Source organism: Podospora bellae-mahoneyi, assembly GCF_035222275.1.
Source record: "Podospora bellae-mahoneyi strain CBS 112042 chromosome 1 map unlocalized CBS112042p_1.2, whole genome shotgun sequence".
NCBI lineage: Eukaryota > Fungi > Ascomycota > Sordariomycetes > Sordariales > Podosporaceae > Podospora > Podospora bellae-mahoneyi.
Genome location: NW_026946360.1, coordinates 243,039 through 258,897, shown reverse-complemented (window position 1 = coordinate 258,897; position 15,859 = coordinate 243,039). Strand labels below are relative to the sequence as shown.

Here is a 15,859-nt window from a genome sequence, read left to right as displayed (position 1 = left end):
ATCATCTATGTTTCCAGACTTCGAAGCCATCCTATAGTAACTTGCTTCATCAACTTTCTCGTGAATATTGATTTCTCCGATCTGGACCCATAACCCGACTGCAAGATCTTGAGTCACAGCTATCGACCTACCCCGCAACGAATCAAGCCGACCTTAGTTCAACAAGCAGCTGGTCATCGATCTGGTCCCAACTTACTGATAACCACCCGCCCGCCTTGAGACTTGAGAAGGTCATTTGAACAGTGTCATCGGGAGGAATTTTGTCAGTCTCTTCAAGATGATGAGCGCACAGCTCCAGCAGCAGCAATCGGCGGCAGACGGAGCCGCCCCGCCAGCGTTAGGAAACCAGTCGCTGGGCTCCGATGAACTCCCACCTGTACGGAACCGCGCCTCAGAAAGCAAGAGCCCATATGTTTTCCTTCATGCCGACACACCTGTAGCTTGGCAACCCATGAGCGAGGAAACTCTGGCCCGAGCCAAGGCCGAAAATAAACCCATCTACATGCATATTGGATTTCTGGCTGATTACCGTAAGCTGTTCTCCGCTGTTGCTTTCAATAACAACAAAAGCTGACCGTATACCACTCCAAGTTTGCCACATAACAACCCGGGACACATTTCACAATCCCACAGTTGCCGCCTTCCTCAACGAGCACTTTGTCCCGATCATCGTGGACCGGGAGGAGCGACCAGACCTCGATGCAATATACCAAAACTACAGCGTTGCTGTCAACAGCATCAGTGGCTGGCCGTTACACCTATTTTTCACTCCCGATCTCGAGCCCTTCTTCGCGAATGCCTATTTACCTGCGCCTGGTACTGTTGGGGAGGATGGGGAGGCATGCGACCTGCTCACCATTTTGCAAAGTAATCATCGACTGTGGGTCGAGAAGGAGCAAAAGTGCCGGGAGGAGGCTGCGAAGGAGCTCGAAGGCCTAGAAAAGTTTGTTCAGGAAGGTGCTTTGCCACTTGCTCGCGCTCCCAACGCCACAGCAACGTCCGATTCGGATATTGAGGTGGACCTGGACCACGTTGAGCTTGCTGTAAGCCGTATAGCAAAACTTTTCGATCCTGTGCATGGCGGTTTTGGCCAGCCTGGGGAGCCAAAGTTTCCTAACCCGGCGCGGCTGTCCTTCTTGCTCCGGCTCAGAGAATGTCCTGATACAGTACGTGATGTCATTGGAGGAGAGGAGGATGTTGAGAGGGCGACAAAGATGGCGCTTCAGACGTTGAGCAAGATGAAGAACAGTGGTTTAAGAGACCACATCGGTGAAGGGTTCATGCGGATGAGTTCCACCAGCGACTGGAACATGCCCCATTTTGAGAAGATGGTGGGCGATAACGCCCTACTGTTGGGGGTTTATCTTGACGCCTGGCTTGGAAACAGAAAAGGAACACAACTGACCAACCAAGACGAGTTCGCCGATGTTGTGTTGGGTCTGGCCGACTACCTGATCAGTCCCGAAATTCAGCAAGAAAATGGGGGCTTTATTTCAAGCGAGGCGGCGTACTCATACTATCGCAAGGGCGAACAGCACATGACAAACGGGACATTTTACCTCTGGACTCATAGGGAGTTTGACGAGGTTCTGGGACCAGAAGCCAGCAATATCGCTGCTGCATATTGGAATGTACAAGAGGATGGCAATGTACCCCAAGAGCGGGATCCCTCCGATGAGTTTCTTAACCAAAACATTCTTTCCGCCGGTAACGGTGTTCATGAGCTCTCGACTCAACATGGTCTTCCGGTTGAGGAGATACATCGGATCATTGCATCTTCAAAGAAGAAGTTGCTTGCTCATAGGGACAAGGAACGCGTACGACCACCCAGAGATACGAAAATCATTGCTGGAGTCAACGGCATGGTCATCTCAGCACTATCCCGGTCACAAGCGGCGGCGGAGGCTGCTGGCCATTCCAAAAGTGCGGAGTATATCAAACGCGCTGAAAAGGCAGCCCAGTTTATCTTTGACAATTTGTGGTTAAATGATATCAACACCGAAGGTCCAAACGGTGGGCAGCATAAAGTACTGCACCGCTACTGGAACAATGGGCCGAGCGAGACGCTTGCTTTTGCTGATGATTATGCCTTTTTGATTGAGGGTCTTTTGGATCTGTACGAAGCAACACTCAGTAAGCGGTGGCTAAATTGGGCCCAGGATCTTCAAGGTGAGTCGATCCCCTAATGTTTCAGAATGACGACAATGGAGAGCTGGTTGCTAACGCACCAGACCAGATGCACAAAACCGGCTATTTTATGACTCGCCATCCGCAGTGAACGGTACCCCAAGCCGACGAGCCGCTGGCTCTGGCGGTTTCTATTCAACTGAGCTGCAGACCATCAGCAGCAACATCCCACGCCTGAAGAGTGCCATGGACATTCTGATCCCCTCGGTCAACGCCGTCTCGGCCTCCAACCTCTACAGACTGGGCTCCATCTTTGCGGAACCGCGCTATACGCAGATTGCGTTAGAAACGATCAAGGCTTTCGACCCCGAGCTCATGGAGCATCACTGGATACACCAGAGCCTACTGGCAAATGTCATAACAGCGAAACTGGGAGTGGAAGAGGTCCGGATAGAGAATCAAGACCTTGCTCAATCACAGCTGGCTGAGCTACGCTTGAGAGCGAGAGGTCGCGCAAGGGTTCTTGTCGAGGCTAAATAGTCATGCCTGGCGATGCCTGCCAAGTTGAAGTCGTAAGACGCAGACATGGTTATATATCGACAGTCCAGGACCTGACTAGGGATATATGAATCGGGAACTGGCACGCTTGAGCAGTGGGCGAATGAAACGCATGGGAAGGGAGCTTTTGAGTGTGTCGGGACTCTTGTATCAAAGCGGTCATGTATTTATAGTTGGCAGGTGTTTAGTTGTAGCATGAGTGTTGAATTAAGTGGTACGTGTAGATGCTGAATTTGGTGTTTTCTCCCTAACTCACGATGGCTGTTTTGAGTGTTTCGCTTCTTTATGCTGTGGTCAGGTGTCGAAACAGAGATTCTTTATGTCGAGAACTGCTGAAGAGGCCCTAATCTCATGACATAAAGCATGTGCCTGGCTTTGCAGGTCTACGCAGGTGAGGTTGGAGCATCAGAGGGCCAACATGGAGCATTCTCTCTACATGTGCAGACATGATCCAACACTGTGCTGTGCGGCAAATGATAGCTCCAAGGCCTCTAGGTTTTCGCCATACAATGCTCGAGCACCTGTGAAAGAACCATCACCTATCATTCAGGACCTATTAGAGATATGTTGAGACCCTGACACCAAATGAGACAGCGTTCTCCTCTACTCCTCTGTGTGGGAGGCCCATCTCTGTCAGACACACTCGATGAACTACCATGAAGCGCATCTTTTTGGTGAAAATAAAAACCCATTCATGACCGCGGGGACCGCAATGCTTTGAACAGACAGACGGCCAATGCTTCCGGCTCAAAACATCAGTCACGAATATATCTCGACAGAGGTATTCTGTCCATATCGGAAAACAGGGGGTATCTAAATCTTCTTGTTCCAAAACAAAGGGTGACATAATCCATATCCCGCCCCCCCCCCCCTCTCCCTCCCTCTCTTAACCGGAGCTAGATAGACTGTACACGACCATTTCTAACAACGATGCACAATGAATGGGAAACGAAGTGAAGAAAAAAGAGGCTGACCCCTTGAGTGTTTGTTGTTGTCATGTAGGAATGCGAATGTTATTAGTACTGTATGTAGCTGGCAAATCGGCAAAAGGATCATTTGCCTGTGCCGCTCTTCCTGTTCATCAGGCCTTGGAAGAAGGCCTGCAGGTTTTCAGTATCCATTTGGGCGTTTGCTTCGGCGCCCACCTCGTCTGTTGGGCTGCCTGGCTCGGAGGTGCCGTATGCTTGACGGTCCTGGACACAAATGTTAGTCTCCTGTGGTATGATTAGAGTTCAAAATTTTCACCGGGGTGCTCACCTTGAGCCTCTGAACCATGTCATCCGCGTCTACTTGGATACCGCCCATGTTGAACTGCACCGGGCCAATATGCTCCAACACTTTGGCTTCTGTCGTCCGAGTATACGGGTCCAGCGCCCCCTCATCCTCCTCAATCTTCTTGAAGGGTTTATTTCTGGAGCTGCCAAAGTCTTGACCAAAGGTCTCGTCGTGCTGTTTCTTGAAGGTCTCGAGCTGCTTGAGCTGTTTGCCGAGGAAGGCTTGGGTGTCCTCGCTCTTTACTTCAAGCTCGGTCGAGTGAGTGTCGCGCCCCGCCAGCTGGAGGGCGTCCATTGTGGGATCCTGCACTGACAGCTCGTATAGCCTGACTGTCGAGCCCTGGGGGTCATCGTCGTCCTCTTCTTCCTGGTCGTGAACAGCTTCACCGCTTTCGCCATTGGGCTCGCCATTTGACGTGTTGCCGTTTGATTGAGGATGTGGGAATGGCTGATCGAGATCGGCGGTCCAGGCATTGCTGACACGTTCCACGTCGAAACCTTCTCGTAGTACACGGATCTTACCCCACGAGTCCCAGTTGGGAGGGACTACAATCTTGTCCCTGTCGATGACATTGTGCTTTAGTGGTTGCTTCTTCAGAAGTGAGTGGATGCCAAGGCTTGAGTGAATCAAGCTTGGGAGTTGCGAGGGTAAAGAGGGGGTGGTGTAAATCAGAGAAGCGCCATCTGGAACCACATTAGCATTGTGACGATTGTTTTCTCTGGAAAATAGGGGCAGCATACGCCTAAGCAATACTGTCCGCATGAACTGTAACACAACATCAAACTCCTCCTCCTTCCAACTTTGTGTTTTTTCAAGGTATTCCATTTTTTCGGCCTACCGAGGCTGAGGTTAGCTACTGCGAAAAAGGAGGCGATTCCATGGGATATTACATTTTGAGCGACAACGCATAGTGGGATACCCAGTGCGTCCTCCCACTCGCCAGGACCTGGGGGTAAAGCAACACCATCATCCGCGACTGGCAAGGCCGTTGTGCCGTCGAGGTTGGTCCCGCCACCCCTACCGCGTTCGCGCCACGACAACATCACTTCCTCCATTGTTGCCATACACTCATGGCTTAACGAGATCAGAACAGTCCTGAGTAACAAAATCCACTCCCGCAACTGGCGCATCCATTTCCACGGCTGAGACCAATCCAGTAATATTACAACCAGGGTATTTGGTATCGTCTGAGGCGTCAGAAGCGGCTTGAGAAGAGACGCGAAGCTCGGCGAGGGGTTTGTAAGAGTGTACAGAGATATGCGAGCCAAGGTGTCTTCCTGGTCGGCATCAAGAACGTCGTAGTAGGTATACCCCAGTGCAAAGCTGTTTGCGACTGGGGGCATTCGAGATGCGTTTCGATCAAGGGTTCGGCGTAGCTCGTTGTTGGAGAGGGATTCGAAGAACTCTCGCTGGGAGTCGACAGTACCTCCTAGTAAAATAATATTCTTTTCTGGCAGTCGCTTTGCACTGGCTACCCCGTCCAGCATGGAGCTCCAGAGATCCTTCTTCTCCGCCTTCTCGCCATTTTTGCCATCTGATCCTGACCCAACAGAGGCTGTCGTGTAAGACGAGTACCTGTTTGTATTCCCGGCCATGGCTGCGCCTGTTCAGGACGAGCTCACCGTGTTGCTTGAATGGGATGTTGTCGTCGCTGGAGTCGCATTTGCGTGTTCAGGGATTCGTGGTGTTTGGGCTCGAAGTTAAAGGTCGCAAGGCGAGACACTCGACAACCGTCCGCCGGCGCGGTTATGTCGATTGATCGTTCCGTTTGCTGGTCGCCCTGAAAACGCTCCCCTCCCGCAGGTGTTGACTTCAGGAGAGCTCAAATGCGGGCCGTAAATTCCCCGAAACATTCGCGGACGTCGTTGGGAGACGCGACTGGCGGCGTTTGCCCAATGCCAGACAGAGTTGCTAGCCAGTCCAGCCAGTGGACCCTGACTGCAGGGGGTTCGGGCGGTGGACATCTTTGTCTCGTTGAACCCTAACCCCTGCTCCCCCGCTATACCCTTTTGCTGCATAGTGTTCACGGCGGGCTTTTGCCCAACTGCGCGCTCCCCTTTCCGAGTGACTCCGATGACCCTTTCAAAAGACATATATTGCACTGTCACAGCTCCGAACTCGGTATCACACCTCCAGAGAGGCTTATCTATTTTCTTCGAGAGAGAAATACAATATTATTGCAGGTCTTGGGACCAAAACGGCCTTGGCTGCAGTCAGATCTATGTAAATAGGCGAGCTTCCCCAGGCTAATGGAACCTTCCGGCATCCACCTGGTCTTTACCTGCAGCAGCTCCGCCACTGATCACCTAGCGCATTCCCCACTCTCTCGGGTCATCCTCCGTGAAAGGCTGCCATCGTCATTCATCCAACTAACTGTATTACACCGATTGCCTACAAATAGGCAACGTTTTTGCGCTTGCACATCTACAGCCAACTATACGCAACGGTCACCACCAGTTTGATCCGACATTGATAACAGGCACAATGGCGAGCACAGCCAAGTATACGCCTGCTGCGCAGGAAGATCCCGATGCGCACCTCTACACGCAGCCGCCTCCGTCGTACCAGGCTGAGAGCAGCTCGGCGCAAGACAACGCTGCCCTCTTTGGCGGCGCCCCTCGCAGCAGCGAAGACAACATCCCCGATGACTTCAAGGTGGGCATACTCCTGCGCTTATTCTGTATCAACAGCTTGACCTAACAGCGCTTTTCTAGTTCGGAGGTTCCGTTGCCGAAGCTACCCTCGAGATCCGCAACCAGTTCATCCGCAAAGTCTACACCATTCTTACTGTCCAAATACTCGCAACAACCCTCGTGAGCTCTCTAAGCTTCATGAGCGATGGCTACAGAAGTTGGATTCAGAATAACCCCACCGTTCTCTGGCTGTCTCTCTTTGGCTCCATGGGTTTCATGATCCTCACCTACTGGAAACGTCACTCATATCCTACCAACCTGCTCTTCCTCTCCGGCTTCACACTTCTTGAAGCCTACACCATCTCCGTCATTGTCTCTTTCTACGACTCTTCTATCGTACTCAACGCAGTCGTGCTCACCGGCGGCATCTTCATCTTCTTGACGGCCTTCGCTTGTCAGTCCAAGTACGACTTCACTTCATGGATGCCATATCTCTTTGGCGCTCTTTGGGGCTTGGTCCTCTTCGGGTTTATGTCCTTCTTCCTTCCTCACACCAGCACAACTGAGCTCATCTACGGTCTGTTGGCCGCGTTGATCTTCAGCGGCTACATCCTCGTGGACACACAGCTCGTTATGAGGAAGCACCATGTCGAGGAGGAGATCGCTGCCGCTTTGAGTTTGTATCTTGACATTATCAACCTGTTCTTGGCCATTTTGCGGATTCTGAACAGCCAGAACAATAACTAAGTTTGGCGGCGGTTAAAGAAGTGGTCGTGGTGAATGGGCGAAGGAAGGTTCAGAATGACGGACGATAAGGTACGATATGGGATCAAGAGACGAGCGTGTTATGACAGGGCGGAGGTTGTTTTGTATTATTGATGTTTGCTTCCCTCTTTGTTTTTTTTTTGTTTTTTTTTGGCTTTGGGATGACTCGACCTGATGGGATTACTATTCTTGGTTTCGGCAGGAGTTAATAAATGGACGGTCCGTTATGACTAAGGGCTTGCTCCGTCTACAGTGTTTGGTTCCGAATGATCTTTTAAAATGTGATCGATGTAGGCAGTTTGCCATAGTGTAGAATGTGTTGAGGAAATCGTTTCTTTGTGCCCGACAAAGCATCAGCTTCCCCCAACCCCACTAAACTCGATCAATTTATTTCAGATTTGCCTCCGCGAGGTTTCTATTCACACCACACCTTCTGGTCGCTGAAACTAAGAACTGAAAGACGCGCCAAGCCACACGCGAAGGAAGTCGCCGTTGATTCCTTGTCCGTTAGTTGTTGCACTTTAGTATATCTTGCCGACCTTCGTCGCCATCCGCGACAAATCACCCTGGCACGCCGCTCTTTTTTCTGGAGGCTTTGGCAGATGGCGAGAAAGGGGGGACCAAAGTTTTATGCTGTTCGCATCGGCAAAAAGCCTGGTGTTTACACCAGCTGGGCTGAGGCCAGTGACCAAGTCACCGGCTTTGGCGGCGCAATTCGTAAGATTCTCTTCCTTCATGATGCATACGTTACACTGACTGACCTTCATAGACAAAAGCTTTCCCACCCGCAAGGAAGCACAGGATTGGTTCAACGCGGGCCGCTCTTCTTCAAACACGACAAACCAACAGGCTAGCAGCAGCAGCAGTACTCGCCAACCTTTCCGACGGGGACCTGATCACCCAACACCACAAACCACCTATCTCATCCGACGTGGCTCTGATCATTCCTCGCCTCAAACCAGCTATCCTGGTCGAACCAACCGCAATGATCCTGCTCCGGCCCGCGACAACTCCCCATCACCACCAGCACCACCGCCAGCATTCCCTCGCTATCCCATCATAAACACCGTCACCAACAACATCGTCCTCCCCAAAAAGAACCCAGTCCCCCCAACCTCAACCGCCACCAGAGAGCCCCCCGCCAAAAGAGCCAGGCCCAACCCCGACACAAACGAACTGATCGTAGTCTACACCGACGGCGCCGCCCCCGGCAACGGCAAAAGGCACGCCACAGCCGGGATAGGGGTCTACTTCGGCGCTGGCGACCCCAGGAACATCTCCAAACGCCTCCCGGGCCCCTTGCAAACCAACCAGCGCGCCGAGCTCATGGCCGTCCTCCTCGCGCTTCAGGCTTTTGACCCCGCCGAGTCGGTGGAGATCAGAACAGACAGTCAATACTCCATCGACTGCGTGACAAAGTGGTATCGGGGATGGGTCAGAAACGGGTGGCTGTCGGCTAAGGGCGCGGCGGTTAAGAACGACGATATCATCAAGCCTATTCGGGCTCTGATTGACGAGAGGGATGCCGCCGGGGCGAGGACAAAGTTTACCAAGGTGGCGGGACATTCGGGGGACCCGGGGAACGATGCGGCTGATCGCTTGGCCGTTCTTGGGGCTCGGCTGCCTGTAGTTGAAAGCCGCTTGCGGAGGTGGAGAGGTTGAGGTGTTTGGCGGATTGGGCATTGGTTTTCTCGTATTTGTAAATCACACACAGCGAAGAGGGGTGGATAGTCAGCGTTGTTAAGAGAGTACAAATCGTCGAGATGAAAACTTAATTTAGGTGATATCTGCATTAGAAGTCCAATAGTAGAAAAAAAGGAAAATAAAGCGAGTCAGATAGTAAGTGGCCGACTCAGGGTATAACCAGCAAGCTGATGCTGACAGACGTGACGGAAAGAACAACAGCCTGGCCACCTCCCAAAGAACCCTCCCTCCTCTGCATTACGGGGCCCATGCTTCCGTTGCCTCACCCCCTGTTATGGCGTCGGCTGGAACCAAAAAGAGAACTACCAAATTTGACCTCGTCACCTAACCTGATATCCAGCCGACACCATCTATGCCTTCCCTTGATGACTTCCGCGTGAACCCTGTGCCCTTTCCGCCAGCCTATCACGCACCCCTTTTCCAGTCACTCTTCGTCACTGCCATTACGGGCGTGCTCCATCGTCCTCTGTTTCTCGTCACATTCATGGCCTTGGGCTGGAGCTAGTATCGTCTTGGTAAAAAAAAAAATTGCAGAAGCAGCGGGGGGGGAATATTTTGTCTCTAAACACAACAGAAGAACCAACGCCTGCACAGAAAGATCAGGTCGCCTAGAAAGTTTCGAAGTTTCGCCATATCGGTATGACAGCCGTGAAACTTCGATAACCTGATACCATCATGGGGTTTACTCTGGGTTGCCATTGGGCTCCGAGTGGTTGGAAGGAGTCCCTTGTTGGGCGGCAGCCGCAGCGGCAGCCTCGCGCTGCATCCGGGCCTCGATCTCGCGGAGCTGGGATTCGCGGGCCAGGAGCTCCTGGCGCTTCTCGTTGATCTCGCGTTGAACCTTGACCTCGATTTCGCGGAGCTTCTCCTCCTCACGGCGCAGCTGTTCCTCCTTGAGGCGAACAGACTGTGACGCAAGGTCCTCAGGGTTCATCGAAGAGTCGCTGCAGCTGATTAGTATGTATCTCACCACAAAAGCATACGCATTAACTTACACCCCAGCACCACCCTCGACGCTCTTGCTGAGCTTCTCGGTACGGTAGTTTTCGTAGAGGAAATCGTGGGTGATTTCCTTCAAGTCAGCAAGGTGGCTGTGGAGAAGCGCAGACCGGATAGCCAAGAAATCGGAGTGACGCGGGTTGTCAACCTCGACGACACCCCAAGGGTACTGGCGGGCGCGAACCTGACGACCTCCGATCTCGATGATGTCTTCCGATCCGACAATAGCGAATGGCATAAGACCTCTGAGCTCGGCGTTCTCCTCCACTGTGTCCTCATCGTCCTCCTCAATATCGTAAGGGAAGTTGTAAACGGGAATGCGGTAGTGTTCGATATCCTCCATCACAAGCTTCTTCGTCTCTGCGAGTTCGGCGGGAGTAAGCGAGTCGGCCCGGCCAATAACGGGGATGACGTTGACCCTGGGGGCAAGGCGCTTCATGAGCTCGATATCAAGCTCGCGGAGGCTAGCGCGTATGTTAGCAGGGTATTCAGGCCCAAATTGGGAGCAGAGGATAAATTACCCATGGCCGGTCGGGGTGATGAAGTAAAGCATGGCGTGGATGCGGTTGTCTCTGAAACGGGGATTACGCTTGATACGCGACTCCTCCGCAAGAATGTCATCGTATTGCCTCTCCAAGTACCCAACGATCTCGGCAAAGCTGTTCGTACCCAACCAGTTAGCACGCGGTCTTGTCTTGTCTGCCACAGGCTTTGGAGCACCTACCTGGCCTCATTGTCAATCTGGTCGCCAAAGCCCGGTGTGTCGACGATGGTCAGAGAAATGCGCGTTCCCTCCTCATCCAACTCAAGCTCTATCCACTGTTAGATGCTGGCTTATCCGTGCCTCAGGTTCTCGTCCTAAGGGGAAGGGGGGGTTGCATACCGACGGTGACGGGCTTGATCTTGACGCCATCCTCGACGTGCGCAGTAGACGGGTCATCCGATTCCTTGTGGCCAAGGACGGGCTTGCCGCAGAGGGTGTTGACAAAGGTAGTACGGCCTAGAAGAATCACCAGCGCAGTCAGCCACACGTGCGCGCAAGAACATGGCCAAACATGACGGCCTTGTAGCTGATGTTTGTTTACTTACCAGTTCCCGAGGCGCCGCAGACCATCAGGCAGAACTGGATACCCTTCTTGACGTTCTTCTTTCGGCGAATCATCTTCTGCTCAATGCCAAACAAGGTGTTGTTAGCTCCAACCATAGCTGTGAAGTTATGCAGGTTCGGTGTAGACGGGTGTTTTGAGGTCTGCCACACGTGCGAAATGCGGGTTGCGGAGAGCTGTGTTGCGGGCGAAGGATGCGAAGGGTTATGGGCTTCACTGAGGAAGCTGGATGGACAGGGAAAGGCAGACGTACGGCTGGAGAAGACATGATATTGGTGTGGAGTCGCGACTTGTATGGAAACACGGGTAAAACTAGCGCCGACCTTTGACAGAGCGTTCAACAGGCAATCAAGAATAGAATTAATAGACGATTGGGCGTATCCAGGCACCAAAAAGGCGGACTCTCGAATGAATGCTTGTGTAGAATCAACAAGCGTCGTCGGAGTCGAGGAATGGGACGACGGCGAGGATGATCACGGTTCGGGTTGGGAAAAGGAGAAGGGCCGGGATGGGCGTCGAGGCGGAAAATGCCAATTTCACAAAATTGTTGCGGGTGCTACCGCAGCAGGAGCCCAGGAGTTTCAGCACGGAGCACTTCTGGCTCTGGCAGTGAGTGAGAACCACCGTCCACTAACAGCCAGAGCTGTCAACCCAGCACAGGAGCAGTAATGACCAGCCGCCCCAGCCCGCAAATCTCAGGGGTTGCCCGTTCATGACATGGCGCTAGCCCTGTCTGGGAAAGGCGCGCTCCAAATCCCCAGGTGGAAGCGCCCCTTCCTCGGGACTCCAGATTCCCCACCCGGACATTTCATAAGCAGCCAACAGCTGGGGACGGCTGGCAAGGCCTCGTGTTTCGATTTCACCCAGTCCTGTTGTCTCAATGGTCTCAGCATCAGCGATTGCGTTGTTGGCGCAGTTGGAGTTGAAGCTGGTGACTGTCTTTGAGACTGCAAAACTCACTTCTGCGTTCCATCTCTCCGCCAGTTGTGAATCTTGGACAGGACATGAAACAGGAAGCTTTTGTACAGACTTGGGTCAACCTCGCCTGTTAAAAGATCGTATAAGTGGCCGCTGCCAGGCGTGGCTCTCTGGAACTCCTTCATTCAACAACCTCAGGAGCAGCTGGAGTGCAGCTGACACACTCAAAGCGCCAAGCCCAGCCTGTTTACGGATAGCAACAACAACACCTCATCATCCATCTATCTCGACGTTGTCAGTTGCCGTTTGTTTTTCTTATCTCGTTTTCGTAATCAAGCTTTGACCGGCACTGCATCCGCTCATATTTGTCTCATCCTGCTCGGCACCGACCTCCATCAGCAACCACCCCCCGGCATCGGTTCGGGGCAATCGGGACTATCATGAATACTCGACCGCCTCTCGAGACAACCAGCCTTCCACTGGTTCTCTCGATAACATTTAATGACGATTGCAGCTGTTTTGCTGTCGGGCTGAATACAGGGTTTCGGAGTAAGTGCTTTACCTGTGTCTTGAGAGTCGTTGAGCTACCCATCAACTGTGCTCCACCCAATTCTCGACTCTCCTGTAACACAAGAAGATGATGGCACTCCCTCTGAACTCGACCATTGGACTTGGCTACTTTGTGCAACAGCGCTAACAGTGACAAGTCTTTAGCTCGGAAACATGCACGCAGACCACAGCGCGCGGTATGTCTTTCCTTATCAGACTTGCGTGTGCGTTTCTTGACCCTTTGAAGACTGACTACGAGCCTGAGCAGAATTCAACGCGGGTGTTGGGCTGGTTCAGATGATGGGCAAGGCTAACTATCTGGGCATCGTCGGTGGGGGTAGGAAGCCAAAGTTTGCTGCCAACAAGCTGATCCTCTGGGACGAGGGTAGGAGCAAGTCCGCTCTCGATATCAGCGCGTTGACACCTGTGAGGGGCACTCAGTTGTCTAAGGAACGGATAGTCGTGGTGCTACAGAACAGTGTCCGGCTATACAAGTTTGCCAAACCGCCTTCGTTCATCACAGCCTACGAGACGGCCAACAACCCACTGGGGCTTTGCCGCATGTCATCCAGAATCATCGCATTCCCAGGCCGAAGTGCCGGGCAGGTGCAAGTGGTTGAGATTGCTACGTCAAACGTGAGCATCATCCCGGCCCACGCAGCGGCCATTCGAGCCCTTCAGCTGAGTCTGGATGGCGAGCTTATAGCAACTGCTAGCGAGACCGTAAGTGGCTTTTAATTTTCAAGGCATTGGCTGCGGTGTTCGCTTGCTAACTTGAACATAGGGAACGTTGATTCGAGTATTCTCAACCAGGACCTGCGCCAAGATAGCTGAACTTCGGAGAGGAATCGATCCAGCAGCTATCTTTTCTCTTGCGTTCAACCCATCTGGGACTATGCTCGCTTGCACATCGGACAAATCCACTCTACATGTCTTCGACATGCCGAAAGGAAAGAGATTGGGTGGCCAGGGTGAGGACGGGGCGCCGGAAACAGCGAATGATCAAGGGAAATGGGGGATTTTGTCCAAGATCCCTTTAATGCCTCGGTTCGTCAAGGATGCTTATTCCTTTGCCACACACCCCTTCGAGGCGGGTGATGAACCCTCTGTTGGGAACCAGCTTCTCACAGAGAGCTCAACACTTGGGACTATGAGGCTGCCAAAAGGGGTTATTGGTTGGCTTGACGACACTTCGCTGCTGGTAGTTGGAGCTGGCACTGACGCTCGTTGGGAAAAGTTTATCATCAAGGATGAGGGAGGGGGCAAACGTTCTCTAGCAAAGGCGGGCTGGAAGAGATATCTCGCGGACTAGGAGGGGACTACTCAACGTATTGACCTTTCGGCGCGGCGTTAGTGTGGGTGGCATTGCTTGTTTAGGGGGTATGGTTTACATGGAATTATGGGAAGGGGGCAGGCTATCAGCGGCAGGAATTTGGGCTCAACAGCAGGCGTTTATTTGGCATTTTACTTGATGGCATCATTCTCCAGCAAACATTAGCGGCTGGTTCAATGTGTAGTTTTGTATTAAACATGGCTTGGGTATCTTATCAACTCGTTGCACTTCTTCAATGACCAACACACTTGGGTCTCCTTTCAGTATCCAGGGCTCCATTCAATCTCTACTTCAATGACCACCACAATTGGGTTTTCTTTCAGCATCCAGGGCCCCATTCAATCTCTACTCGGGCGTGGGGATCTGCTCCGACTCCTGCGCCGTCTGCGGTCGTCATCATCATGATGTCGCCTGTCACGGTCCTTTCTTCGATCATCACCATCTCCTCGATCGTCTCTGGGACGGCGCTCATCAGCCCTGTCTCGGCCTCGGTCGGGCCGGTCATTTCGATCACGCCCGTCGTCTCTATCCCGCCTGTCAGCTCTATCCCGCCTGTCATCTCTGTCGCGCCTGACATCTCTGTCGCGTCTGACGTCTCTATCACGCCGGTCACTGATGCGACGTCCTTCGTCCCGATGGCCATCCCTCCTACTATCACGGTCCTTCTCCTTGTCGTTCCCACCAGAGGGTGACATATCTCTTCGGCGCTTCCGGTCTGGGTCGTCCTCGATGCGTTCTTGCCTGCGGTCCTGGTGTCTGTCCTCTCGCTCATCCTCGTCACGCTTGGATTTGTGCGAGCGGTGGCGATGCTCCCTATCCTTGTCCTTCTCTCTACGCTCCCTGTGTTTCCGATTATGTTTCTCCTCCTTCTTCTTCTCCCTCCTTAGAGCCTCATCCACCTCCTTTTTCTTCTCCTCAATTAAAAAATCCTTCATCGGGTCGTCATCGTCGTGATCCTGAATAAGCAGCCGCAATTCCCTCTCCTCCTTGAGCATCGCCCTCCTGGGCTTGTCGTCCTCATCCTCGTCCGTACCGTCCTCATCCTCACTCGGCAGGCCCTTCTCCAACCTCTCCCGCCTCATGACATCCTCCCACCCAACCTTGCACTCCTCCAAGTCCTCATCGTCCCTCGCCTTGTACCGCGCATGATCTACCCTGATCAGCCTCCCCGCAATCTCCGCGCCCCCCAGGTTATCCACCGCCAAGTCGGTGCTGCGCTGGTCTTCGTACTTGAGCCACCCAAAGCCCTTTGATTTACCTGTTTCCTTGTCGCGGACGAGCTTGAGAAAGGTCGGCTCGCCGTACTGGCTGAAGATGGTGATGACGTCGCCTTCGGTGAGCTCGTAGGGAAGGCCGCCAAAGTAGACGAAGGCTGTGTCGCGATAGTCGGTATGCCAGGAGGCAGAGGGGGGGATCCCGTTTTCAAGCTCCTTTTTATTGAGCGCTTGAATAGCGCGTATTTGGTTCATATTTTGGGAGGCGTGGTTGGATGTGGTTTGAGGGCAGTGGTCGTGCTGGAAGAGAAGGCTGAGCATTTGATTGGGAAAACATTGGCTGGAAACCAGGCGAGGCTGCAACAACCTTGCTGGCCCGTGCCGAGCACCAAAGAAAACAGAAAGCTCGGGTTAGGGTCCAGCCGAGCTTGGCGCCAACTTTGAGCACTGGGCGCCAGCGAATGAGAATCCCCACAAATCAGGTGTCACGCGAAAGCCTTGAGCTGTCTGGTCATTTGGGTTTCATCAACCCCTATTTTTTAATGTTGAAATTCCTGCCTTCAGGGGATGGTGGGCAAACCGATTGGTTGCTTGATAGGAAGCGCGGCCAAAGACTTGGAGAAAATATAGTCAGTGATTGGACAGGCCATTGTTTGCTGCTTTCAAGGATCTGTATTC

At 52.8% G+C, this 15,859-nt stretch overlaps 8 protein-coding genes across 8 annotated transcripts; 4 read left to right on the top strand and 4 right to left on the bottom strand.

The window, feature by feature from the left end:
• Positions 1-277: 277 nt before the first annotated feature.
• On the top strand, positions 278-3,012 carry QC761_122260 (uncharacterized protein; the record flags this gene model as incomplete). The annotated part of the gene is made up of 3 exons (XM_062875485.1): positions 278-530; positions 592-2,169; positions 2,237-3,012. The coding sequence occupies 3 exons, from the start codon at positions 278-280 to the stop codon at positions 2,665-2,667; spliced, it is 2,262 nt and encodes a 753-aa protein (XP_062736047.1). The 3' UTR covers positions 2,668-3,012.
• Positions 3,013-3,118: 106 nt separating this feature from the next.
• Positions 3,119-6,113, bottom strand: QC761_122250 (uncharacterized protein). Its single transcript, XM_062875484.1, has 4 exons — positions 4,851-6,113; positions 4,701-4,794; positions 3,943-4,643; positions 3,119-3,878 (listed from the first exon to the last, which is right to left on the bottom strand). The coding sequence occupies exons 1-4, from the start codon at positions 5,553-5,555 to the stop codon at positions 3,738-3,740; spliced, it is 1,641 nt and encodes a 546-aa protein (XP_062736046.1). The 5' UTR covers positions 5,556-6,113; the 3' UTR covers positions 3,119-3,737.
• On the top strand, positions 5,925-7,340 carry QC761_122240 (uncharacterized protein; the record flags this gene model as incomplete). Its single annotated transcript, XM_062875483.1, has 2 exons — positions 5,925-6,615; positions 6,675-7,340. Exons 1-2 carry the CDS (start codon positions 6,445-6,447, stop codon positions 7,338-7,340), a joined length of 837 nt encoding a protein of 278 aa, XP_062736045.1. The 5' UTR covers positions 5,925-6,444.
• Positions 7,341-7,960: 620 nt separating this feature from the next.
• On the top strand, positions 7,961-9,935 carry QC761_122230 (uncharacterized protein; the record flags this gene model as incomplete). The annotated part of the gene is made up of 2 exons (XM_062875482.1): positions 7,961-8,075; positions 8,128-9,935. The coding sequence occupies 2 exons, from the start codon at positions 7,961-7,963 to the stop codon at positions 9,018-9,020; spliced, it is 1,008 nt and encodes a 335-aa protein (XP_062736044.1). The 3' UTR covers positions 9,021-9,935.
• CDC11_2 (Cell division control protein 11) lies at positions 9,078-10,614 on the bottom strand (the record flags this gene model as incomplete). The annotated part of the gene is made up of 3 exons (XM_062872164.1): positions 9,078-10,006; positions 10,058-10,525; positions 10,583-10,614. 3 exons carry the CDS (start codon positions 10,612-10,614, stop codon positions 9,745-9,747), a joined length of 762 nt encoding a protein of 253 aa, XP_062736043.1. The 3' UTR covers positions 9,078-9,744.
• Positions 10,615-10,834: 220 nt separating this feature from the next.
• On the bottom strand, positions 10,835-11,860 carry CDC11_1 (Cell division control protein 11; the record flags this gene model as incomplete). Its single annotated transcript, XM_062872163.1, has 4 exons — positions 11,421-11,860; positions 11,151-11,226; positions 10,949-11,061; positions 10,835-10,873 (listed from the first exon to the last, which is right to left on the bottom strand). The coding sequence occupies exons 1-4, from the start codon at positions 11,433-11,435 to the stop codon at positions 10,835-10,837; spliced, it is 243 nt and encodes an 80-aa protein (XP_062736042.1). The 5' UTR covers positions 11,436-11,860.
• On the top strand, positions 11,741-14,239 carry HSV2 (Phosphatidylinositol 3,5-bisphosphate-binding protein). The gene is made up of 4 exons (XM_062875481.1): positions 11,741-12,634; positions 12,793-12,831; positions 12,903-13,357; positions 13,419-14,239. Exons 1-4 carry the CDS (start codon positions 12,526-12,528, stop codon positions 13,944-13,946), a joined length of 1,131 nt encoding a protein of 376 aa, XP_062736041.1. The 5' UTR covers positions 11,741-12,525; the 3' UTR covers positions 13,947-14,239.
• A 66-nt stretch (positions 14,240-14,305) lies between these two features.
• On the bottom strand, positions 14,306-15,502 carry QC761_122200 (Mitochondrial NADH kinase; the record flags this gene model as incomplete). The annotated part of the gene is made up of 1 exon (XM_062875480.1): positions 14,306-15,502. The coding sequence occupies one exon, from the start codon at positions 15,500-15,502 to the stop codon at positions 14,306-14,308; it is 1,197 nt and encodes a 398-aa protein (XP_062736040.1).
• Between the last annotated feature and the right edge of the window lie 357 nt (positions 15,503-15,859).